We start from the raw sequence: 27976 nt of genomic DNA, 5'->3' as shown, positions 1-27976 counted from the left end.
GTCCACAAATCAGAACACAGATCAACAGGAACGTAATCATTTCCGAAATAAACAAGGCTGAGTGGAAGTAGGAATCAAAATAAGAAGAATGTTACTTTATTTATACATTCCACATAAGAAGATTAGACAGTCTTCTCTGTGTATGCACTAGCAGCACTGACTAATCAGATAATCAGAGTGCCTCAACACAATCCTGAGTGGAACATGCTTTAATCCAATCTATATTCTTCTAACATAGCGTCTACTCATACAAGTTGATCAGTTTGAAAATCGAATCAATCAGGAAACTTCTTAATAGAAAAACAACAAACAATAGAGCAGAATAACGCATTGGTCATATTTCATTGGGTTCTCATCAGCTACTCACAACCTATAATATTATCTAAAGTCAAAATTATTGTAAAGTTTACATATTTATAACAGTGAAAATGGATATGTTTCATCATGGTTGAGTAGTGAGGGTGTAGGCATATAATGAGCGTTGTAAATAAATATCATATATGTGAGAGAAGATTCTGGGGCATCAGCCACTGTAACAAATAATTAACTAATTATATAATGAAGTGGCTGAACACAAACTAATAACAATCAAGAATAATATGAATTGAGATCAGTCAGTTGGAAACAAGATCATGGATTCAACAGAAGTGATACAATTCAAATAAGAGGGAGAGAAAGTGAGGAAAATTGCAAAAAGGATATGGTAAACTGACGATGAAATCACCATGGAAAGAGAGATTTGCTACTGTTTCCTTTCGGTTACATAAGTCCGGATTCAGTCGTTTGATGGAAATGGCTTCGGTGAATTTCAGAAGAATGAAATTTGACTGTCAACTGATAATGCTGAAAGATTTCAGTCTATCAACTGTTAAGGACCAAGTTGTATGCAAACTTTACAATAACTTTTAATATTTAAAATATTATACGTTGTAGGCAGCTGATGAGAAGCTTACAAAATAAAATGATTTCATATCGTTCTGCTTAATTCTATATACTTGCTCTATTCAAAATAATGAAGAGAACTAAATGTATGAAATTCCTCAAGATTTTCCCCACAAACATAATGAAACTTATACATACACATGGGCATTTTACCCAACTCCTAGGTTCATTAATCGTAATCAAGATCCCCTACTTTGATGTATATAAATCGTTGATTAGTAAAGAATTGTCCTTCTCACTCAGACAAGGACATACAAGCTGAGGATTCTTCCATTAGAACGCTCAGCTCATAATTTATCATCTACCAGTTGACCTAGAGATGACATGAGAACACAAGAGCTCTATATCCTAACATTCATCCAGTCAACAAATCCTAATTTAGTTATGTTTCGAACGAAATCACTATCGACAAGATTAGAGGTTTTATATGGTTTCTTTACCTTCAAAGAGTCTCATTTTCACGGCATTTTATCACACAATTCGGTATCATATAAATCTCCAATAATCTGGGTACGATTTAGCTTCTACAAAACTCTTCATAAGGTGAATACTATCAGAAACTGGACTTCGACGCTCATACAGGAAAATAAAAGCCGCTTACATGATATTGATTAGTTCACCAGTGATAATGTAGTTTTGTAGATTTGTTGTTTGTTTATTCAAATCAGTACTGAAGACTGGCTTCAAGAAATATTTCTTGGAGTTCGAGTGAGAAGCAGTGACCAGTGGAGTTCAACCAAGGTCTGTTGTGAAATATCAACTCACTGAAGACAATGGTGAACGGTTGCTCGATTTCGTGGATTGGTTGAAGTTAGACATTGACACCGTTGGATGCCAGCTCAGTGGTCTAGTGGTTAGGCACTCGCGCGCGAATCTCGCGAGATGGGATCGTGAATGCGCACTGCTGAGGAGTCCCACAATAGAACAAAAAAGCGTCTAGTGCCTCCAGATTTTCCATGGTGGTCTAGCTTCAACTGACTCAACTATAAAATTACTGAAATCTTCACAAAAACCCCCTCTGACTATTTTATCATTCAACTGATTCTCGTATCATCATTCAATAAACAATTTTAATTTTAAATGATAATTTCTCGAATACCTTATTATTTTCTTGTTTTTCAGGCCAGAAATCTAAACATTCATGAAAATCTCGATCCCTTAGATGTGGAAATAAGCTATGTTCTACCATTAAGTAATGACCACTAATTTCTGGAAATTGTTAACAATGCTGCAAATGTACTTAAACATTATTTCAGAAGTATAAAAAATACAACAAAATATATTTTGGTCATTTGTAGACCCATGTTTGATACATTACAATTATTGTTGTGGCATGTGGCAAAGTCCGACTCAAACGTCCTTGTCGTGCCCCCTGGATCATGGCAACCATCACATGTACTAACGTGAGCGGTAATGTTGGTGGTAGAGATCGACCTAATCAACCACTCTACCTGTACCCGCAAACGATTACGAATGCTACAAAGAGTCATTGCATAACTATTGAGGATTCACAAGGATGGCGAAATAATGAGTCTGCCCCAAAACAAACAAACAAACAAAAAGCCGAATGAGAGTGTTATGTAATGGTTCTGTGTAAGCAGTTCAAAAACAGCTATCCCGCCCCGGTAGTTGTGCCATGCTTCGATATAGCACTCTTCTCCAGAAGAGCCTACTAAGCTTCACCATGTTCCTATGGCTAAAAGGAGGAATGTACAACGTGGATAATCTAGTCTTTTAAAGTACACATTATTCAAATAAACTTATCTAAGCAATATAGATAACCTCTGAGAATCTTAAGTACAATCCTGTGCATACATGGTAGACCTCGACAATCTTCGGAATTATGTCCATTGCTTCAGTAGACGTTGTCAATAGAATATATCTCAATACACATTTCCAATAAACACTAGAATGAATGAGTATTTGACAACTTTCGATATTTATTTATCAATTTTTCTTATAGCTCACACTAACCACACCTTATAACACAAAATCGGTTAAGTATACAGGGAGTAAGGGTGTTTTTGAGTCAGTATATTCGATTTTGTACACATAATTAGAATATACTGTAGTACGTAGACACCGTAAGGTGTGATCGATAAAAGAACCCACCAATGAAAACATTAGACATCCACCACCACACTAACCTATGACCTAGCATGACAATGCCTTGTTTATTCACCAAAAATAAATTTCGTTTGTCATAACGATACTAAGTTTATTGACAATTATGTCTCTTCGCTCCTGTTTAGTAAACTGAAATAATTCTGTATACTAACAGTGTTAATTTACGTTTTAGAGACAGATAAAGTTTATCAAGCCAGATAGCTTACTTGTTCTGGCTTTGGTTAAGCTAAGGCTGTGTGTTCGACAGTCTGGGGAATAGTTTAGAAATGCGTCTTAGGAAATTACTTCATAGAAAGTTTCGAACGGTAAAATCGATATACCTAATGACATGACTTTCAATAGGTACTATAATTCCGATGAGATTTTGCAGTTGTCACTTCTTCATTTGGGAGATTATGACGAAGACCGATTTGAAAGGGATGAACTTAAAACCAATCGCCTGACAGAATTAGAGTTAGCCAACTTACATGTAACCCAGTTGGAGAAAAAATTGAACTAGAAAAGTTACGTTGCTAGGGAAGCGAAGGCTTCGGTCTATCAGTAAGCAACAGTGAGAATGCAATTTTAAAAATTTTGTATTTACCGAAGAGAGAAATCTTAAGATTCGATGGTACACCAATAAATTACTGGGATTTTACTAGAAACTTCAAAGAATACATCGTTAGTGAGAATATTGAATTTAGAGCTAAGTTGAATTACTTAATCCAGTATTGTGACGGAGGAGCGATAGCCGCTATCCTCCATCGTACTACGCTAAAACCTGAAGTAGGTTATCGTCAAGCATTAAAGCATTTGGAGGAAACGTTTGGTCAAAAACATGTAGCACGCACATTTATTGACAACTATTAAAACTACGGTTCTGAAATTACTAACTTACGTTCAAAAAGAGTGGCTCAGGGAAGCTCATAAGATTATTAAGTGATGTTGAGAGCTTCTGTTTGGATATCTTACTGAGTTTGCTAGGGAACAAGTTGATATGGCTAACACCAAATATTGTTAACCGTAGTAGTAATAGTGGCAATAGAGATGTTGGTGTTGTAAAGGAGAAATTTGCTGCGGATTACAGTACAGCAAGAATATCCTATGCAAACACTGGTGACGAAAATGTCCCCTTACATGACGGATATGGTTACCATAGTTCATTTTGTTTGGAGTGCTTAGAGAATCATTCTTTAGATCAGTGCCAGAAGTTTAAAGATAAGGATGTTGGTGAAAAGAAAGAATTTGTTCCTAAGCACATGTTGTGTAACGTTTGTTTGAGGGCGAACCATGTAGAAAAATATTGTCGGTCACCAAGAGCATACTTGGTTGCAGGGTGCGGTTGGCGGTACCATACTCTGCTTCACTGAACTGGGAGGGAAAGATGGACAGTGTTGAAGACGTCCGTGTCATTGCTTATCAATCTAGAGAAACGAAAGGTGGTGATGAAATCAACGGAGCTGAAAAGAGCAAAGATACGCCCAGGAAAGAGTCACGTTAGCTATAATTCCTGTACTATTTAATCACGGCGAGGTCATTCAGACCTGCGCCTTTTTAGATAATGGAGCAGACACTTCTCTCATTGTAGATGATCTGACCAATGAGCTAGGCCTCGACGGAAAACCTAAAATAATATATTGGAAGACTTAATAATAAGTCATCGTTGGTATGTAAAGGGGTCGATGGAGAACTTCATTCGTTAGATTTTTCATCGTCTATTGAGATCCAGAAAGTGTTGACGGCCAAAAGTCTACTATCAATGTACAGAACTGTGCCAACTGCACATCAGATAGCGTCCTGGTCCTACTTAAGAGACACGAATTTTCTAAGAGTAGGAGACGTAAGTGTTAAGCTGCCAATTGGTGTGACGCAGCAGACGTATACGAGACGAAAGAGATAGGGACTGGAAAAGTGAATGGGCCGTACGTTGTGAGGACTCTATTGGGTTTGACGCTGTTTGGGCCCTACAAGAAATCTCGTAAGAGCAACCGTGTACTTAACCCCATCTCAGTTAAGGAGGAAATAGGGGATGTTTGAACGAATATACGCAACAGATTTTAAAGACCTATTAAGTCGTACTATATCGATGTTTTTTTCGAAGATCACATAGCACTCAATGCTATATCAAAGTGTGCAAATGTTAGATGAGCATTATCAAAACATCGTTGTCATGGAAGTATGAACATGAGCTACCTAGTAATAAGAAGATTTATTTTCATATTGGCGACCAGCAAGTGATGACCTGATGCTATATCAGCTCCTCTCCTGGATCTCACATCATCCAGCGTCCTCCTGAACTTTTTGTTGATGCAGATATGGTCAATTTGGTTCTGTATAGCATGATCCTGTGAAGTCTATGTGGTTTAGTGAATGCGTTTGTGTGGGAATAGAGTGCCACCGATGACCAGTTTATTGAAGGCACATAGGTTTGCAAATCTCTCACCATTTTCATTCCTTTCTCCCAGTCCATGTCGTCCCATTACGTTTTCGTATCCAGTGTTGTCCATTCCAACCTTGGCACTTAAATCTCTCATCAGAATGGTCAGGTCCTTGGTTGGGCACTTCTCGACGATCGACTGCAGCCTATCGTAGAATTGGTCTTTAGCGTCTTCATCGTAGTCATTGGTAGGCGCATAGCATTGGATGACGTTCATTGTAATGCCCTCTCTCTTTGTTTTGAAGGAGGCTTTGATGATCCTTAGTCCATGAGATTCCCATCCAATAGGTGCATTTTGTGCTTTTCTGGACAGCATCAATGCAACTCCTTGTGTATGTGGGGCATTTTCTTCTTCATGGCTGGAGTATAACAGAAGCTCCCCTGAAGATATTTGTTGTTGTCCAACCTGCGTCCAATGTGTTTCACTGACCCCAAGAACCCCGAGGTTGTATTTCCTCATTTCTGCAGCAATTTGGAAGACTCTTCCGGTCTCCCACATTGTCCGGACGTCCCATGTACCTTTAAAAATTGTTGCTCTAGTTGTTAGAAGATGCATCGGCCTCGTGACTTCCGAAGGAACTCGGCTTTCACCATGAGGTTGGGGTCACTAACCCCATGTCAAACCCTCCTCCTTTATCCAGGCTTGGGATCAGCAGTAACCCCCAATATTTATTTTCAATTTGAGACTCAAACCCTGTACATTTCGTTTCAGACACTCAACGAATCATCCACTTTGCTGAAAGCCGCTGATGCTTAAGTAGGAATTTTAAGATAATCCTCAGAATACAGCAGTTTGAAAAAGTACCCCAGTAATTGTAGTTTTTATCATCAACAACGGGAAGATTCGAAGAATCGTTTTAAATGAAATGAGCTATTCTAAAATTTTTCTTTACTTTAAACTTGCAAATTTTGGAATCTGATGAGTTTTTCAGTTTATATATTTTCCATTCATTTATCTAATATATAGTGAAAGTTTCTAACCATAGATCACTTATTACCCAACCATTTACAAAAATATGAAGTAATTTAATATGCAGAAGTATATTGTCGAGATGTTTGTGTTTCCTTTCAACATGTCCTGCATTTCGCATGTAGTGTCTAATGACAGTTTTCTTTACGAAATACTGTAAATCAACTTGTCCGCTTTAAATATATGTTTGCTACACGATTATTTGTTAAGTGTTTTCAATTTTCACCCCCTGTTTCCTTGTCCAATTTTCTTATGTGCATTATCTTATATTACTTATTAATATTCAGTAACCAGTTGCAATTCTAGTTACCTTGAGTGATATGTGTATGTTATCAGTAAGCTTAGAATTTACGCTAACTCGTTATATTCGATTTACTTATTATTGTTGTTGTATTTCATTAAAGTTTGCAATAGTTGTTTTCAATTTTAATGTACTCAGTGAACGTTTGTTTCATTTGAAAAGTCTCCGTTCTTGTTTTGATGTTGTTCGCCATTGTATTTTGGACGCGTATATTACCTGTCATATGGCCTAACAACTATTGAAATCAAGAAGCATTAGGCAGCTGTCCCGTTCTATCACGGGACTAGTTAGTGGTACGCATCCACAACTCTATCCGAAATCTAACTCAGGAGTTACAGATCTCGAAGTGAGCACTTGAACTTCAGACCACTGAGCTTACATACAATGGCTTGCATTCCTAACTTCAATTAATTCACAGTATTCGTAAATCGTTATCCACTGCCACTGGTAATATCTGTCCCATTCCCGATGCATTCTAACCCCACATTTTACGGTTTCTCACTAGAATTCCCAGAATTATCTCTTGAAGTTAATCGCTGGTGCGCACAATGTTGGTTTATACATATCGTTAAACTTCATAGCTAACGTCCCGTACTGATCTTATATTCAACAGATTGAGCAAAAAGTATCATTAGTGTTGTATTGTAGTATCGACTTTAAAATTTGCTTTCAGTTAGACACATTGCTTATGCTCATAAATTAGATTTAGTCAGCCTACTAATTTTGAAAACTCTAAAAATTATTTGAAATTTATTTACGAAAACAAAAGGGAACAGGAGTTGGACAATAATTATACTTTTTTGGCGATACGTAAAGAAAAACACAATGAATATATATATATCAAGTTTTCAAGAAACCGACGACTTATGCTGTCATACACTTTATATAGTACTGACTATAGATGTTAGTATTATTACTAGTAGTGATGGTGTATTCATGATTCCTCGTGTAATTTTTTTTGTGAATCCTACGAACTGGAATGATCTTCAGTTTCTTCTACAAGGATATCATCAGTTTGTTGTTTCCAAAATGCTCGATGTATAAAAACTTGTCTAGGAAGCTGAGGAAAATCAAAATGTGGGAATGCGAAAAAGAAATGAAAATAAAACATGTCAGTAGGTTATTAAAATCATTGACTATTTTATAACTTACGCTTCAAAGTATTTTTGACTGGAAAATGTAGGTAGTTTTACTACATGTCACTCAGAAAATGGGTAGCTTCAAGATAAGTCAGTGAATACATATGTACATGGCTAATAAGTCATGTACTGACACAGTCACGCAAAGTATTTCTCTTTTTATTAGTCTAAAATTGATAATCAGCTCTGAACATTGATCTAAATAATTTCATTGTGTACTAATCATCTACATAGATAAGTAACAACAGTTATAAAAAGTTAGCTTGAAGGAGTTTTGTGTAGTTTAATTCGTAATTTTTATCGGTTACAGACTTACCTCAGTTGGGTTACTAATGAAACTCAAGGAGCAATTAGTCCCTACTTTGGTCTACTACGAGAATCTTGAGCAGCGTATATAAATGACTCCTTCAGAAAAATTGAACACAGGATCCTTAAATTTCTCGGCAAACACTTAGCTATTAGAATTAATGGTTCAGTATCTAAAGGTGTAATTCCAGCTTCAACCAATATGTGGTAAAGGTAAAGTAAGACGATCATTCAATGATGACTATTTTACTTTTTAAATGTTTGAACTATATCGGTCACAACTTCCACTAGATCTTCGAAAACACGGCTAGTAAGCTGGTTATTACAATTTTGTTGATGGAACTTAAATACTCCTGGTTTGATCCTAGGAGCGGTCATGAGTGTTCACTATCGTGGAGTCCCATAGTAGGACGAAACAGATGTTCAGTGATTGCTAATTTTTTAGTGATACTCTAACTCAGATAAAGCACGAACGAAATGAACCTTTATAACACTTCATTGTTATAATTACTACTGATGATAATAACAATACTGATAAAAACTTACACGATGGAATTGTCTCATACTTGCAGTTCTATACCATTGTATGCCTTTATATAAAGCCAATGATGTAAGTCCGCATATAATTAAAATGGATATAGTTATCAATATAAAAACGTAACTGTTCAGTTTGTAAATATACTGAAATGAAAATATTAACGACAGAAAGAAAGAAAGAATGGTGTTAGTTATTATATTGAAGAGTTTTAATTCTATTCTCTATTCAAATTATTATAACTGTCTTTATTATTAATATACAACAGTGTACAGGATTCAGAAGATAAGACCATGGACTATAGCTATCAGTGGAATTTAGGACCCCCATTTCATCCTACTTGTGACTCATAAGCTAAAGGTATATGCGTAAAAGCTGACGAGTCTCAAATGCGACAATACGGAAATCCTGAATTCTTTTGATAGCCATAATTCATTCATTCTAAAATCATAAGATAAAATGACAATATCAACACAATCCGTACAGGACGAGCACATATCAAGAGTGATTGATCAAAATTCAGTTCTAATTATGAACAATGAGATAATTCAAACACTTACTGATCATGATATAAATAGGCACACGTTTAATAGTATGTACATAACAGATTTTGCCGTATACAAACTAAATCTTATTTGGTTCACTTCGATCAACAGGAAGTCATGGATCTAGGTTTTGCGTTGTTTACCAATTATCTCGTTGATTTATCTGTAGTATTTTTGGAAAAGTTTATCTCCGTGCCATTCGATTTCATTTCATTCACTGCCTCAGTCTTCAAAAATATTATATCCTGTAGGGTTGAGGTATTTACGGTGATTAATTCACATTCTAGTTTTGGTCGTTATTATCTTGAAGATTGTAGTTATTATCTAGTTAGCGTAAAACATAGATCAAGGATTTCTTCCACTGATCGAATACAACCAGTTGTACATCAAAAAAATGGGCTATGATCATTTTAATTTGATCAAGAAAAGTCGATCAGCACTAAAGACTAGAAAATATTGCATTTAATACTACTCAGTTGTTAATCAGCGTGAACTAGATTATCTTAAGGAATAACGTATTTCAACTATTTCATAAGGAAACATGATAAAAATATACTAAACTGATGGGCTTGAGTTAACCAATCCCAATTAAGATGGTGTTTTGTAGATGTTCAGGTGACACAGATAACACAGTGCAATTTTGCTTGTGAGCTATTGTTAACGTAGTGAAAACTGGTGATATTCATTTCCAAAACTGTTTGAAATTAGTTTCTTTAATTACATATTACGCAACCAAACAGTGAATATGACATGGTGTTCAAGTCAAATTATATGAAACATCTATTGTTGATGTAGATTGTATTAAAGTCTGTATTTATTTATTTCAACAAAAACATTGGTACCAAGGGGCACAAAATTATATATGCACTACGATAGATTTTCGTGTGGGTTGGGGTAGAGCCTGGTTGCCTGAAGCAAAGCAAGTGGTTTTATTAGGAGGTCACTCCCCGAGCCTTTGACCAAGAGATCTAATCCACAAAATGGTGGAGAAAAGTTTGGAGATGTGCTCTCATGGTAGTCAATGTCCAACAATAAGCTCATACACTGTTTGTTTTCTCAGGATCCAAGAGCCTACGTTCATCACTGGTTTGCAATCACAGTTTCGCAAGAAACCTAAGTGGATGTTCAATACCCACTAACCCACTTCAAGTCCCAGAAATTCGGTTTTTGTCCTCTTTAGTTTGTAAACAACACCCCTAACGCGAGAAGGCAGTGAGTAGGACGTTCTTGACAGTTGTTATATACGCCTGGCCGTACCAGAACATTTTTGAATCTATGTATAATCAATGCTGTATTCTCTCACTTTAACTCTTGACTCTAAATAATAATCCTATGTAAATACAAATGTGGCATAGCATAGTTAACATCAATTCATGATGAAACCTTCAACCTTAATTTGTAATTCCAACACATGACTCTTACTTCTTTTACTTAACCCAGATATTTAAGCAATATAACTGATACCAACTAGTCACGGGAACCCTAACTTATAACACTAGCCCAATTCCCAATATGTAAATCTAATGCACTAAACATGTATTGGTTAATTAATCATGACAAAACCATCATTCCACTGTAATTTTTACTGTGTTTTATCATTGATTGCTTTATAACCGAACAGTGTTTCTTGACTGACTGGTCGTTATTATAGTAAACTTTTATGGCGAATGCTTTTCGTAAACCTAGAGGTAATTAGAGATTTATCACTAGAAACAATGAAAAGTGAGCAATCGGTGAAAATTCCCAACAATTTATTGAGTATGAAACTGGGTCATATATAAAATAAATTTTAATTAGAAAAGGAATTTCGTGGATATTATAGTAATTTAGTGGTTGAATTCAGTAGTCAGTTAAAGCTAGACCACCATAGAAAACCTGGAAGTACTGGATGGTTCTTTTGTTTGCGCGCAAGACCGATAGGTTCCGGGTTCGAATTCCTAGGGAGGGGTTGTGGATACGCACTGCTGAGGAGTCCATTACTAAGACAAAACGGCCGCCCAGTTCTTTCAGGTTTTCAATAGTGGTCTACCTTTAAGTGACTCATGAATCCAACCATTAAATTTTAATCATTTGAACTTACGGTTTATATAACCAAAAAGTGGGATTATTTTCATTGATACGTATGCTCGCTTTAAAAATTTACTCGGTTAGTTTAAATATGTTTCCCTATCAAATGATTTACCATCAATAAATTCTTTCAATATATTTAATTATTTGAGCAGAGTGTTACTTTAGATTCTAAGTTATATTGAAGTCAAACCCTTTTTTTCCATACTATTACATAAATTATATTTGGGCATGATCAGAATTAGTTCATATTCTCCCATTTATGTTTGATGGATCTATTCTTTGTTAATACTGATATCTCAAATGAAATATACTGTGTGTTCAGTCATAGAAGAGTTCACAAGATACAACGTCTTCGTTATATTTAATCAAAACCGGAAGTCATTCCATTTTTCAAATCAATTCTGTTTTTTTCTAACATCCAGTATATAAAATTCTACATTTTGAACTTACCACTGTACGTTTTAATGGATTAGATAAATAGTATAATTCGCCATTGACAAATTTCACAGTTTCAAATTGAGCTAGGTGACCATCAATCATAAGTGTACCATTCTGTTATAAAAAAAACAGATATTTTTTACTAAATAATTTAACTACTTATGAGTAGTTTCATAAAATAGACATATTTTTAGGCATTTGTTTGATTCAGAAAATGAGAAACATTAGTAACATGGTGAACATAATGAATGTATTTATCTAACTGACCTAAAAAAAAGAACTGAGGTCGACAGAAACAAAGTTTCGTAGGAGTCATACAAGACGTTTGTGTCAATTAGTTAATTAACTCAACTCTTTGGTAATGAAGAACTAATTAACACTCTGATACGCACGACATTTGTCGTTCAGTCAATCCTTCAAGGTTGTCATATGGTCTAATAAGTTAGTATGAAAAAAACGGATCAATCATATAAACCAGTGGTATTTGGAATACGGATTAGACTAAAACGTGCTTTTTGAAGAGAGAGATTAGAATATTATTTCATCGAGTTATTCTTAACAGTGTTTTAGTGTTGATAATATGTAGTTCACTCAGTATGTGTGTGTGACATTGAATTAATAAAACAAAATACTGAGATCAACCAGTTTACATAAGATAGTTTTAACTCAAACTTCCTTTTAATTTACGTCAGTTTCAGTAGATAAATAGGCTGAAATATGATTATTTGGGATTCATATTGAATGAATCACTGGGAATCAAACAAGGAAAGCAAACAACTTATATAAATGTTTCAACCAATAATATAAGTCAATACAATCAAGTTCGTTGATATGCTGTCACTGGTTGTTAGTGAACAAAGTTCTGTATAAATTCACTTGGTATTATTTGGTTGAATATTCACATTGGTGTTTAGGACTGCAACTGATCAGTCTCTAATTGGCATATATGCATACTGTGCGTATTGCCTCGATATGGCTTTAACTCACAAGCATTATAAGCAAAGATGGATAGTGGCTAGCATATGTCAATAAGAGACTGATCAACTGCAGGCCTTAGCATCAATGGGAAGATTCAAACAAGCAATACTAAGTGAATTTAAACTTCACCCCATTGCACAAGTAGGTGGCTATCAAGACTCAGTATCCAGGTGGACAGTGCGATGACGTTTGAAGCGAACGGTGCTGGGTTCGAGTCTCAGAGTGAACATCAACTCTGAGATGCAGGTACATCCATCTGATGCGTCCCAAATAGAACGAAACGCGCATCCTGGATTCCACTGCTAGCCACCATCCATCTTTACAGAATAGATGGTTCAATACATTAAGTTTGGTGTCGTAACAGAATGAATAAAAAATGAAGTTAAAAATTTCTACATTATTAACCAAAAGATCAAAATATCCACAAAAACCCCTTCTGATATTATTTAGCATACAAATCAGATTTGCGTATATATATCAAAGATATTATGTCACTTACCATGGGATAAACTTCAATCACAGTATTATTTTCAGTGATTAATTTAATAGGTGACTGAACTGTAGCATATTTAAGTTCATTCATAGTTAAAGGTTTCGATCGTACAACTATATGCTCTTTAACATCTGTGCAACTTGTAATTATCTGCAAAAAAATGATGAAATTCAAGCATGTTATTAACATTTGTGCTACGTATGGTATATTACTTTTTGTTCAATGGATATTACTACTTATCACTGATCAGTAGTTTGAGTAGTATTCAATCATTTATATCGATCTGTACCATACCAAATGGCATCAATTGTGTTGTCATTTAGCATTCAATAAACGCAATACATCCATTAAGAAATTAAATAAGAAAGATTAGTTCAACGAAGAGTACTCTTTCAGGCGAATTCGTTTTCAGTTCTGTACAATTAAAATATACATATACTTATTTTCCCAGGATGATAATAATTACAATAATAATGATAATAAACTTCTGTTAGACACATGATGACAGTGAGGTAGAATGAACAAAGGTATTAAAAACTTCTTTTAGACAGGGAAACTAATAGATGTTTGATTGTTAAGGGATTAAATATTCATCATGAAGATGGATAAGGAAAACATCATTGAGAAGGGATGGCTCAGCATGATAAAATGTTGAAATTGAGATGAAATGTGATCAGGAGGATCATAGAAACAGAAATAGACCAATTGGGGGTTGTTTCTCCCTTCATTTAGCCCTCTTATGCATGCTAATCTTCAAAACTTTCTTACCAAAACTAAGGCTTTTCTCGTTTTTAGATGTATTACTTAATCGGATAGTTGATGACTTGAGCTTTGTAAATTCTCAGTAATTCAATTGATCAATGATAGAAAACTATTAAGTGTAAATTCATAGCTTTAAAACTAGATTTTGTCTAAGATTGACATCAAAGGTAAGAATGAAACAATCAACATCGAAGTGTACAGGACAAGCTGTGAACCACATGTGGAGAAATTCAAACACTTCACTTCTACCCGAAGTTTGTGCTGATGATGTCGTTCAGAAGAACAATGAAAGCTCCACGACCAAACCATCCAGCTCAGAGAACAAAACTTCATCAAAATCATCCACCTGAGCTACAAATTATCTCCACCATGTAAGTATGAAGTGTTATAAACCGTGAATCCTTGTGGAAGTTATTTCCTAATAGATTTAGAAAATTCAGTTGCCTTCAGCATGAACTCAATTGTAGATTGAACGGAAGATCTTCCAACTATGATGTAATGGGTATAATACTAACAATCATCCAGTGAGTTTAATTTTAACAGTTAAAATTTGTCAATATATGATAATCTGTGTGGTAATCACTTAATGGTTATCATCTGACATATCATAATTAAGACATCAATGAATCAAATACAATGATATTGTTAAACTGGAGTGGATATTCGAAAAAGGTAGGATTTCTTCAATTAGATGTATACTTAATTGATCATTTACCTGTTACTATGTTTGGTATCACTCTTATCATCCAGTTATGTAGAAATTATAATTTCTTATTAATAATGATATGTGGTTATGTAATCAACGTGTATATTTCAATGAAATTATGAGTTTTAATATTTCGTTTACTGACTTGATGTATTCGTTTTCCGATTGGGATATTGGGGACGGGAAGAGTAGGTCGTCAGACAAATAGGATTTAAGCTTTTGGTGTTATTGTTATGGGCTAAGGGGAAGGTTATTTGTCGGACAGACATGAGACTTACTCGTAATTAGTGAACTTTATATCTCGTAATTCAGTTAATTGGACATATGAAGGGATAAAAATCACCATTAACGTTAATAATAATAATAATAATAATAATAATAATAATAATAGTAATAACAAGGATAGTACCAGTGAACATTACTTACACTGGATGGGACAAATATATAAAAGTATTTTGGTGGATTCAATGTTCTTAAAGCTAATTGTGTTTCTGATGAAAGACAATGATCATGATCTATAATGAATTGAGGTAAGTCTTTTTCTTGTTCCAATGTTTTATATACATCCAAGTGACAACGTGTACCAGATAGTATTGTTCCTTCAATACAAACACATTCAGTGATACCTAAAAGCATATAGTGTAAAGTTATAATTTTGTGACGTAGGGATACATAAATAAATAATTATATACACTTATTGATCAAACACCCTTTTTAGGATAAGACAAAGAAGATTGGGCTTGTAAAATGAAACTTGAATAGTTATCTATTATCTGCTGAACTAATTTCTATTTTCAGAAGGAGATTTTTGTGGAGATTTTAGTAATTTTATATAGTTGACATCATGAGTCAATTGAAGCTAGACAACCATGGAAAACCTGGTAGCACTAAACGGTCGTTTCATCCTATTGTGGGACTCCTCACCGTTGGATGCCGGCTCAGTGGTCTAGTGGTTAAGCGCTCGCGCGCAAGGGGGGGAGCCTTGAATCTCGCGAGGCGGGATCATGGATGCGCACTGCTGAGGAGTCCCGCAATAGGACGAGTTGACCGTCCAGTGCTTCCAGGTTTCCCATGGTGGTCTAGCTTCAATAGACTCATAATTTCTATTTGTTGTATAAGGAATAGGTTTATTGAATAGTTATTCTATGATATCTTTCATATGGTCCCAGCTATACACTTCTATTTGACTCATGAATTATTGAATTACTTTTAATAATTTATAGATTGCAAGTTAATTAATTACATTCTGTTACTAAGCTTTAATTGGTACAATACGATATGGCCATTGAGCCAGGTGATATAACATCATATGTCGATGTTCTTCAAGATAGATATTTGGAAAGTTAACGGAAACAAGCTAACAAAAAACTTAACCATACTATAAAGTATGGTCATAAACATAATAAAACACAATCTGTATGATATGTGGAACTTTTTCAAGATATTCGAATTTGACACTTAATCAAACATAATTAGATAGGTGTATGAACCACCGAGTGACAAGTTAGATGTTATAGCGACAAGAATTAAAGAGATTAGAAATCATGTAGCCTACTTCTGTTCTGGATATAGTTACCTTTATTCTTAAATATGCAGTTATTAACAGTTAGATCATGTGGTTTCATGATTTTCCTAACCCTTCCGTCGACAATTTATGTAATTTTAATAAAGAATTTGTTACTCTGACTACTGTTACTTTGAATACCTAGCTTTTGGCAAGATATTCTAAGCAAAGATGGATGGTGGTTAACATTGGAATCCAGGACGCATGTTTCATTCTATTTGGGACTCGTCAGTTGGCTGTACAACTGCTAGCCACCATCCATCTTTGCTTCGAATGCTTGTGACTTAAGGTAATATCAAGGCAATCCGTACAGGATGCACGTATACCAATAAGCGACTGATCAGTTGCAATCCTAAGCATCAATCGGAAGATTAAAAAAACAATATAAAATGAATTTAATATATCGTTTGTTTTAAATTATTGTGTTTCCTAGTCTATCTGTCTATGTATTTGATCATGCAGCTTTTGAGGTATGTGATGCCTTTAGTTTTCCAGGTTTGTCTTACTATCTTCTTATCTCTTTATCATTGGTTCACGCAAAAGCAGATATCTGGGAAGTCAATCAGGGCTTAAATAGCAGATTATTTAGTCAGCTATTAATGGATTCATGCCACAAGATCAAATCATTTATAATTGGATCCAGGAGTGCTGTCACAAGTTTATATTAGGTGGCCTATCGTATCAAGAATACTAACAAGTTGCGAGTAAATTTCCCTTGAACATATAAAATCAGGATTAATAGGCATCTCAAATCATTACACTAGATAATGTTTTGTATCTGCTGTGACCTAGAGTGCTTAGAGGTCAACGTTCGGAATGAAATGTCGAATCTCTTCAAGACAGTAATATTTTTAATCAAGTTTACTGGAGTCACTTACTGACAGGTGTAAATAATTATTATACTTAACTACTCTCTCCAAGTTTATTTTTATTTTTAACAGAAGAACATCATTATCATACAAATTCGTTTAATACTAAGAAACCTATTACTTGAGGTTGATTAAACTACATGAAATTAGACATTTAAAGTCGTACTGTTTTGTCAAGGACCAAATAGAAATAATATCATTCATTGATACGCTATTATTATTGACACAAATATCGAGTGGGGACTGGTGAAGAAGTAGTATAAGGTGTAAAATAGTCTGCTATATAAGGCCACCAAATATCCTGGTACGGCTGAGAATGGGGAGAGTCCGCTCTCCCTCTTAAAATGCTCACATATATATACATAGCCCCTGAAAGGGAAGTGCTACTCACTGCCTTCTCGTGGCATTACTGTTGTTTACGAGATTGAGAGGACGAAAAGCGAATGTTCGACTCTTTAACCGGGTTGGTGGACACGTAAAGTCCACCTAGGGGAGTTGGAAAACCCTCATTCCAAACCAATGGTGCACATGGGCTCCAGTATTGTGAGGGGACAAATGGCGTATGAACCAATCGTTGGTCACCGGCCACCATGGGACTGCATCTCCTGACGATGCTCCACTGCCAGACCTTTAGGTCTAAGGCTCCGGGTGTGGCCCCGCTTCAGTTTGGGCACCCGGGCAGTATCCCAACCCTCACACAAATCCAATGAGATCTTTGTGGTGTATATGTAAATGGTGCCCCCTTGTACCAATATTTATGTGTTTAAATAAATAAATAAATGTTATATATGTAACATACACTTACTAGCCATTCATGGCTTGCTTTGGTCGGAAATATCAGTTAAAAAAATAATATAAACTATAATATCACAGATTTACCTTTAAATTTTACACAGTTTTACCAACAGGGAAGAAGACGAACTAAAAAAAAGCCAAAATTTACCTCTTGGGATATTATGTATACATCTACTGAATGGTTGACATTCTCGTGCAACACAATCTGATTTACATGAAAAACCATCACCAACAAATCCTGGACGACAAATACACATATGACTGAGTAACTAGACGAAAGAAAATAAAGCAGGGTGATCAAAAATAATATTGAACTGAATAGTTTTGATATTTTCAGGGAATGAGTTTCACTTAGCTACGTCATTTGAGATCTGATTAAAATCGTTTTATTTAAATGCTTGGTAGTTGAATACTTGATAACAACTTTATAGCCGCTTTACAATCCTTCAAAAATCTACAGTTATGTTCCAGTCGGTAGTATCTTTGGAGAGAAACGTTGTTTTCATGGTTAATTTGGGAATACAAAGCATGGACGTGTTTAGGTTCCTGTTTGACCTTAACATTTTAGAAGCTTCTGGAAACAGACTAAAATCAGTAACAAGATAGATAGTTATCCAATAAGGTGACATTTAATTCATCGTTTTCTAAAGCTCTCTATTGTACTGGCTATAACTCGACACCTTACGAAAAAATTTTCTTCTTCACTCCCTCAAATGACCTTTCAGATTTACAAATGATAAGTTTTAAATATGTTTAAGGATTATAAGCAAATATGGGTAGTGGCTAGCAGTGGAATCCATTAAGCGCGTTTCGTCCTATTTAGGACTCGTCAGCTGGATGTGCCTGCATCTCAGAGTTGATGCTCACTCTGGAACTTGAACCCAGTACCTTTTGCTTCACCCCATCGCACAAGCAAGTGGCTATCAGGACTCAGTAGCTGAGTGGATAACGTAATGGCGTTTGAAACGAAAGGTACTGGGTTCGAGTCCCAGAGTGAACATCAACTCTGAGATACAGGTACATCCATCTGACGAGTCCCAAATAGGACGAAACGCGCGTCCTGGATTCCACTGTTAGCCACTATCCATCTTTTCTTACCATGCTTGTGAATTTAGGCTATATCGAGGCAATACGCACAGTATGCACATATGCTTATAAGAGACTGAGCAGTTGCAGTCCTAAACATCAATGGGAAGATTCAAACAAACAATACTAAATGTTTAAGGATTAATCGATGTAGACATTCACTATTTTGACACATAACATTATCTAATTTACCTGTTTCGGCCACTTTAGTACAAAAATTATGCATTTGAAACTATAGAGTCTGATTGTCATGACGTCGGTAAAAACAAGTGTTCAGTCGAAACATTCATAGTTTCATAAATTCATATTTACATATATAAATAATAACGATAGTGGTAATGACAATAATAATACTAAAAAATATTTTTAAAAGCAGAATAAAAGAAGAATGATCATTAAATATCCAGGAAAGAAAGTAAACTAGTGATTAAATTCAAGATACAGTTTCAGGAGTTGTAGTGAGAAGCTGTAATTAGTGAAGTTCATTCATGTCAGATGAGTCAGTTATCCCATACAGACATTAAATGGTGATCGCGCACCACTACATTCCGGCTAAATGGTCTAGAGGTCAAGAGCTCAATCGTGAGACCTAAAGATTCAAGGTTTGATCCTCGATGGGGTTTTGGATGCGCTCTGCCGAAGTGGCTCATACTATGACCAAAAGGATGTTCTGTGCTTCCTGGCTTTTAATGGTTGTCTAACTAACATCAGTACGTGATGTAATCTATGAAAATCTAACAATCTCCACAGATTTAATATACTGAAACAATGATAATAATACCTGCTTTTTCTTTAAACTAACACCCAAATGTTCAGCGCATACAGCTGATGGGTCACATAAGTCAGCACATTCATCTGTTAGCGGGGTAATTGGTGCACATACGTAACGTCCATCACCGTAATAACCTGGTTTACAAATACATTCAGCTTGTTTATTTAATAAACAAAATGCATTCGGTGCACAACCACATAGTCCTTTTCACAATTGAATAATGAACACATAAATCGACAAAAAAAAGGAAAAAAAGAATCAATGCATTTAGAATGGCATACATAATGCAATAGTTGAAATGTAATATGAAAAATACAATAATCTATATATTTTAGGGATTATATTAACTAGTGTGAATAAAGTGATGGTGTCCCTTCATGTAACTCATGTAGTTGTACCTCACGGGTAGGATGGATATAGTATGGATATAGTACGTGCCTATCTTGATGTCTATTCTGAAGGTCAGGCGGTAAGTGAGATATCAAAACACCGAGGCAACCTATTAAAAGATGTTGATTATGTACTCAATCAGAGTTACAAAGCCAACCAAATCATATGTTTACCAATGATTGGTGTAAATGATAATTTGGTTTGCCAATTAACTTTCTATTGAATAACTATACTTCAAGTTAGATAAAACAAGAGTTCAGTGCTTTCTGGTCTCATCATAACATTTCGATAATGAAATGAGACGACAAAGGTTATTAGAATTATGTAATATATTTGCGCAATACATTTCATTATAACAGTTGTCCAATCGCAATCAGTCCTTGATGTGAAATTTCAAGGTTAACACTATAGATAGATTAATTTAGCCAATCAAGTTACTAAGATTTTTCCATCATCTTATTGGCTGTATTTAGTAGTCCAATGACCTTATAATTATAAGGTCATGTGCATTATGTAACCCAGTGTTGGAGACTTGAAAATTAAGTTTCATAATTTTAAAGAGAGCAAGGGTGAAGATAAGTGAACAATACAATTCAATTTACAATCTTATTCACAGAAATTTACTGTCTAATACACAAACCTAACCATCACCCAACATGACATGTGATTTTTACTGGTGTTAAAGTTAGTTAGAAGAGAGCTAGGAAAGGTTATATCAAGATTGTTGAACTAAGCTATACAAGTAGATGGAGACTATTTGGTGTGGGTCGATACGATTAACGCAATCAATGGTTGACGATATTAGGTGGCGTAGCTAAAAATTGATCACAATAGCACAGATACGTTCACTTTTAGTCATTGATATTTTGTAAATTCATTATTCCTTCTCGATTGATGTTTTCTTAGACTAATCTTTTCTACTACTACTGATAGGTCCTGGGTTCGAATCTGGCGAGGCGGGATCGTGGATGCACACTGCTGAGGAGCCCCATACTAGGACGAAACGACCGTCCAGTGCTTCCAGGTTTTCCATGGTGATTTAGCTTCAATTGACTTATGATTTCAACTATAAAATTACTAAAATCTCCACAAAATCCCCTTTTCTGATACTTTGTATTTGTCTTAATAATTTCATCTTTCTGTGCTTATTTGATATGACAACTTGAACCGATCCATACTTATGCCGTATTGTATTCTATTTATGGGCGAATAACTGACAAAAAAATAAATCGAATCAAAACTAACACATATTACTACTTACTAGCTATTTCATCAATATCTTTTTCTGAAATATTTTGACTTATAGAATAACGTGTACCAAGTATTGATGTAGTATAATCAATTCCTTTAGCTGGATGATAATAGCATAAATAGAGAAGACCTTCACGTTGAGCAAGTGTTTCACGATATAATAACATATCTTTTTCACTTAATACAGTTGATTTACGATTATTATTCATAGCATTACTATTACTATGTAATGGTGATGTAAGATAGGTAGTAATTTTCTCTCTATCCAATACAGTCCCTGGTACACTAGAACATAGACCAGAACTACTAGCTAAATAAAAACCATCTTTTGATGGTGGTACACGTAACAGTAAAGTTTTATCTTCACGACAACATTGCATAAAATAAACAACATGATTTTCAACATCTTCATGCCAATGACTATTAGGAATTATTTCACCATCTGATGATATAGAATGAATACTTTTTAAAATGAAACGTGGAATTTTCAATGGAAATTCTCTGGAAGCTTCTAGAAAACAAATCAGATACAACATCAATTAATGATTTATCATGAATATTTAAAAGAAGAAATAGTTCAAAATTAAAATTATATAATAAAAGTACTATAGTGAACAGAACACCGGTTGGGACATCGAATGTATTTAAGCACAATATTACAGACTATCTCACTAAATTCTGATAACCATACAGCAAACAGTTAATTTGCAAAATAACCATCAATTGTCTCAATCTTCACTGTTCCTTCTGTAAATATCAATCCATTTTCTCTAATTTCATTGTTTGTGCATTTTCCTACCGATTGCGCTTCATTTCAGTTCTTGCATTATCGGTCTTCTGCCAAAATACATTCTATGTCTATCACCATATACTACTTATATGGATATAAGTAGACCACACCACAGTACTAACATTTTTATGACGATCACATCTTTGTTGTATAGTATATGTGTTAGATTTAGAATTTTCGGCCATTTTTTTCTTCGTTTACTTACTGAGTGATACTACTTATTGGAATTGAATTTTCATTAAAAATTTCATTTTCAAGAATCTGGAGTTATTTGAAACTGTGCTTAATAAACATCTCAATATAGCACAGTTCAGTAGATCGGATGAAGAATACAGATATACTGAAAGTTAGCACTTCAAATGAATCCTTGAATGGAAACTACACTTCCATATGTATCATTTATTTACAAGAATGGTCGAAATCGCTGGATACAAAGCACTTATAGAACATTGAAGATGATGAGAAAAAAAGTCAAAATTTAAAGCCATCAGTAAAATTAAATATTTGGGAATAATAGTAACGTGACTATAGACTTATAAGCAAAGATGGATAGTTTCTAGCAGTGGAATGAAGGACACGCGTTTCGTATCTGAGATGCAGGTACATCCAGCTGACGAGTTCCAAATAGGACGAAACGCGAATCAAACTGGATTCCACTGCTAGCCTTTATCCATCTTTGTTTATAATGCTTGTGAATTAAGGCCATATCGAGGCAATACTCATAGTATGCACATATGCCAATAAGAGATTGATCAATTTCAGTCCTAAACATCAATGAGAAGATTCAAACAAACAATACTGAGTGACTATAACCTGTTTGTTGCTTTTTATTGGATTTTCACTTTTTCTATGTGTTTCATCATAAAACCTGGAATCTAACCAGTAATAAGAAAGATATATATGGGATTATTAGTACAGAGGTTTGAGATGATTATTAAATGTTATTGAGACAGTTATTCACCGAAGAATGTGGAAAATGATAGCGTAGTATCATGATACTATTACTTAACAATTCACTTTATTCTTAAACTTAACAGAATAAATTTTGAATGATTGAAAAACAGATAGCTTAGCATTGTACTTTAATGGTGTAATATTTCAATGTATTATGACAGACAAATTAACGTATGATTTTCAGGATTGTGGTTGTAAGGATATTATGCACACTGGTGACTAATTTCAAGAGGAAATTTCTAGAGTTCTAGTAAGAGGCCATGGCTCGTAGAGTTCGGCTGTATCATGTGTGAAGAAGATAGATACTGAAGACAATGAGACACGGTCACTCAATATAACAGATTGATGGATGTAAAAATTATACATTATTGGATTGCGGTTTATTGATTTAAATAAAGACTAAGTGTTCATACATGAGATCTGGAGATCCTGTGTTCTATCTTCGGTAGGGTCTTTGGAGATCACCCTTGAGGAGTCCCATACTGAGACGAAACAGCTGTTCAATTCTTTCTGGTTCCTGATGGTTTATTTTTAACGTAGATCGGTTAGCGATCTCAATAAATTTTGATTCCCTGGCGAGAGATTATTGTGTTTTACCATCTGACTTTTATCCTATTGGATGAATATGTACACATAGTGAATTGTTTAAAAGCTAACCAATCATGTAAACAGTACGGTTTTAACTCATGGTCTATAAATTGTTTCTGTACAATTACTGTCATATATAACTTCAACAACCACATAAGTGTGCTAATGATTCCATGAGAAATCAAGTTATAACATACTTTTAAAAAGTTTGTTAACTTCTGGAGTTGATCTTATAGGTTAGCTGATTGTAAACACTAAAAATTGCATAGAGAAAAACATGGACGTAAATTACTTATTACATACTCATTCCAATCGGGCAATGTGTATTCATGGTAAATATACAGTAATCACCAGCAGGCCATGTTGAAAATTCACTTGTAGTACCACTACTACTATTCTGTTCATTAGTATGTACACAAAATTCCATGGTAACGTAGGCGGTTATGTTGAATATAGTCTCTGTATTGGTGTTTGGATTGCTCATTAATTGTTGTTCAGTTTCACTGCTTGCAAATATAAAACGTTTACGTTCAAATGTTTCTGGACATTGATATTTACTACCACTGATAGAATTTTTACCATCTTGAACATTTGTAGGTGTTGCTGTTGTATTAGTCTGATCATTGTCTGCAGCAACTGTTGTCACATACGATGTACGCAAGCCACTACGTCTTCCTATAGGAAGCATATATTCACCAGCTGGCCATTCTATAGTGTCATTCATCCATGAAATCGGTAAATAATGACATAGAACATCCCACTGAGGTTCATGTTTACCTTCTGAACCAGAAACCAATCGTACAAGATAACGTTCCACCTAAGTGTTTTATTATTAAAAATACATATAAGCAAAAAATACAAGTGAATTTAGTGAATTATTAAAAAGTGTGCATTAGACAACTTCAATTACTGGTTATTTTCAGTATGGGTATGTGGAGATTGTTGAACTTCATTGAAATCATGAACTGATCTAAGTTAGATTACCACTGGAAATCTGGAAGGACTGAAAGGCTACTTTGTCCTAGTATGGGAACCCTTAGCAGTGTGCATCCATGATTCAACTTCCAAACCTTCATATTATCGATAGCCTTGGGCCATCTATTAGTGAATTACACAAATACTAAGGATTTTTTTGCTGGAGATTTAAACTAGCAGTCTATTGACCGAATAACATAGTGAATACATTGTACAAATGATTCACAGAATATTTCCTCAAAAATAACTCTTGGGAAGTAATTTCTATTCGATACTGTTATCAGAGGAAGATTTATTGAAGATCAAGCAATATTTATATTATACTCAGTAAAGAGTTATAGTGATTGTTGAATTTCATTGAAATAATGAACCGATCATAGTTAAATTACCATTAGAAACCTGGAAGCACTGAACGGCTATTTCATACAAGCATAGAGCTCCTCGACAGTGTGCACCCGCAACGCCTTGAGCGAGATCCAAACTCAGGACTTTCGACCTGACGTACAAACGCTCAACCTCTAGACCACTAAGCTGATATTCCATGGTGTTAATGTCCCAAACTCGGATGAAACGGTAGTTCAGTGTTTGCTTGTTTTCATTGTTAGTCTAATTTGCATCGGTTCATGATTTCAGTGGTGTTATATTATTGTTTGAACCTCTAAGTAAGTATTCATTCATTCACAAATCTACATTCGAGAGAATTTAAGAAATCCTGCTTTCATGATGAATATGAATCTACATTGTCATAAAATAGATTGACTGGGGATAGACAAATACAAAACTCACTGTTCATCTAGACAGTATATAGAAATTCAGTTAAATTATTGTTTATTCTTATCATCTAGTACTTCACTTGATGATGCGGTTCAACAAGTACTATGTCACTTATTATTGATTTAATTTTGAATTGAGGACCAACTAAGTAAGGAATAAAGTGACTTATCATTCTAAATATTAAATAAGGTAAACTGATTATCAGTTTCTGGCCTCTTAAAAGAAAAAAAATTTAATCATTCTGCCAAAAGTTCAGCAACTGATTGAACAACTAGGTGATCTGAAACTATTCATTTGACTATTTATTAGTTTTGACCAATAATTAGCCTGATTTTTTCATATTCACGATCTGATGAGTCTAAAGACCTATTTTCAATTTCATTGGAATCCCCTACTATTCTCATTGGTCATGGCATTTAGTCAGTCATAACGGATATAGAACCTTTCACATACGTGTATCAATCCAAGCTGTCAAATCACATCAATACAGCTAGATGAAATTGTAAAGATGAGTATCAGAGCAACAATAGTAGTAGTAATAATAGTAATGGTAATAATATGGTCGGTGACATAAATGTTTGGTCATAAACGTGATTCGACAAAAAAGGGTATAAAATAATTTTTAAAATTAGTACCTTAAGGAAGATAAAAAGTGAATGCATCTTGGGGACTGTTAATGAGTCTGAATTATGGCAGTCAGCATCTCCATCCATTGGTTACTATAATCATGTGGGCTCAAACCAGGCGTTTTCTACTTGCCAACATCATTCATTTAACAGTCATTGTACTCATGGACTAATGTAACATCTTCCTTTGGATGATCTTTGGTTTCATCTAACCTATATTTGCCCAAGCTAGGTATAACTTTTTATCTTCATATGTTGTTGATATAAGTCTGGAGTTATCCATTAGGCATTTCATTAGACCAGCCGTGAATCACTGTTTATATTCGTAAGAACCATGTAGATAGTGATGAGATTAATAAATATTTATTCATTTGTCTTAGTTTGGCTATATACAATAATTTGCTTATATTGTTTTTTTTCCAATCTCGTTCTACGTGACGTTGATTATTTATCAGCCATTTGGATTCGTTCTAAATCAAATGTGTTGGGTATGGTTCATAACGACAAATATCATATTTGACAGTCGGTAATTAACTGTTCCACCTATACTTGTATATATAGTACCTTAAAGATTAGCAGTTTTCTGAAAGCATTTATATTTTGCTCGATGGCTTGATACATCCACGATATACACTTCTTATGGTATACTAAACTCACTATGGAAAAGATAAGACTGAGAATCATACAAAATTATACTATACGTAAGTTATAAGTATACATACAATCATTCTTCCGACCCAGAAAAGAACATGTAAGCTAAGACCTCGAGTGTGTATCATGTCAATTCCTCTTATTGTGTATTTCATTTATAATTTTTCACTTACCCTTTGACACTAAGAGAGAGAATATAAGGACAGATCTTAATTTCTATATACTCATCCAGTCTATTACCTAACCATCGCTAAGTTTTTCTCTTCGACTTCGTTTGAATTAACAAAGATCAATTGGATTATTCACAAGATTTTGATTGATCCGTTACATTGGGAATACTTACATGGGTATCTTTTATTGGTAAACATTTTTCACCACCAAATAAGAAGAAATCTTCGATAAATGGCCAGTTCACAGGTTTAGGATCTTTAATATTATCAGTTCGACAACAAAGTTCAGAGAATGCTCGGGCATGTCTATGAAGACCTGAAAAAGATACATATACATGTTAATAAATGTGTGTCATTTGAGAAAGATGTACAATCGTATTTATTAATTAATAGATTTGTAGTAGCCTATAGTAAAATATTTGGACTGAACAGAGAAAGCTTTCTTGAAGCACATCTGCAAATGTTCCCCTACCTGGCTGTTTAAAAGACTACAAAAGTCAGCCAAAAGCTCGATCTTGGAACATCTAACTAGTTCTAGTCATTACTTTACCAAAATCCTCCTTCAGAATCATCCATAAAAATTAGAGGCTCAAAAGGAGTACAAATGGAAAACTTATGTACAGTAGAAGTAGTAGCTATCCATTATTTAAGGTCTAACCTTTGCACATAAAAATAGTTTGTTCAGTCTCTCATTCTACCATAGTCTTATCCATCCTTTCTATCTCCTATCGCCTACTGCTATCTTTTCAACTCCTTTCAAATAATTTTTCACAAATATTAGTTAGCCATTATTATGATTTTTTAAGTATTCTTGGTATAAGGAAATCTGTAGAATATGTTCAGAATTTAAATCAAAAACTGATCTTAGCTAGAGTGCCACTTAAAACATGAAAAGACTAAACGGCTATTTCGCCGGATCAGTAGTCTAAAGGTTAAGCATTTGCCAACGAGACTGAAGATCCCAGGTTTTATTCCTGAATGCAGGGTCATGGA

General features: G+C 34.6%; 2 protein-coding genes across 2 annotated transcripts in view; one reads left to right on the top strand and one right to left on the bottom strand.

Moving 5' to 3' along the window:
* The window catches only part of Smp_146730 (ADAMTS14 peptidase (M12 family)), a gene marked incomplete at its 5' end in the record, with an annotated part of 40029 nt that extends 37771 nt beyond the window's left edge, over positions 1-2258 (top strand). Inside the window, one exon of the mRNA XM_018797674.1 lies at positions 2065-2258. Coding sequence (XP_018652693.1) covers positions 2065-2148 — 84 coding nt within the window. The 3' untranslated portion in view covers positions 2149-2258. The remainder of the gene's footprint in view (positions 1-2064) is intronic.
* Positions 2259-7723: 5465 nt separating this feature from the next.
* The window catches only part of Smp_146720 (hypothetical protein), a gene marked incomplete at both ends in the record, with an annotated part of 74834 nt that continues 54581 nt past the window's right edge, over positions 7724-27976 (bottom strand). Inside the window, 10 exons of the mRNA XM_018797673.1 lie at positions 7724-7816; positions 8748-8882; positions 11802-11903; positions 13267-13410; positions 15155-15354; positions 18105-18225; positions 19824-20017; positions 21466-21966; positions 24091-24604; positions 27157-27299. Coding sequence (XP_018652692.1) covers positions 7724-7816; positions 8748-8882; positions 11802-11903; positions 13267-13410; positions 15155-15354; positions 18105-18225; positions 19824-20017; positions 21466-21966; positions 24091-24604; positions 27157-27299 — 2147 coding nt within the window. The remainder of the gene's footprint in view (positions 7817-8747; positions 8883-11801; positions 11904-13266; positions 13411-15154; positions 15355-18104; positions 18226-19823; positions 20018-21465; positions 21967-24090; positions 24605-27156; positions 27300-27976) is intronic.

The sequence above is a fragment of the Schistosoma mansoni genome, chromosome 5 (assembly GCF_000237925.1).
Source record: "Schistosoma mansoni strain Puerto Rico chromosome 5, complete genome".
Lineage (NCBI taxonomy): Eukaryota > Metazoa > Platyhelminthes > Trematoda > Strigeidida > Schistosomatidae > Schistosoma > Schistosoma mansoni.
The sequence above is the reverse complement of the archived record's forward strand: the minus strand, read 5'-3'. Positions and strand labels throughout refer to the sequence as shown.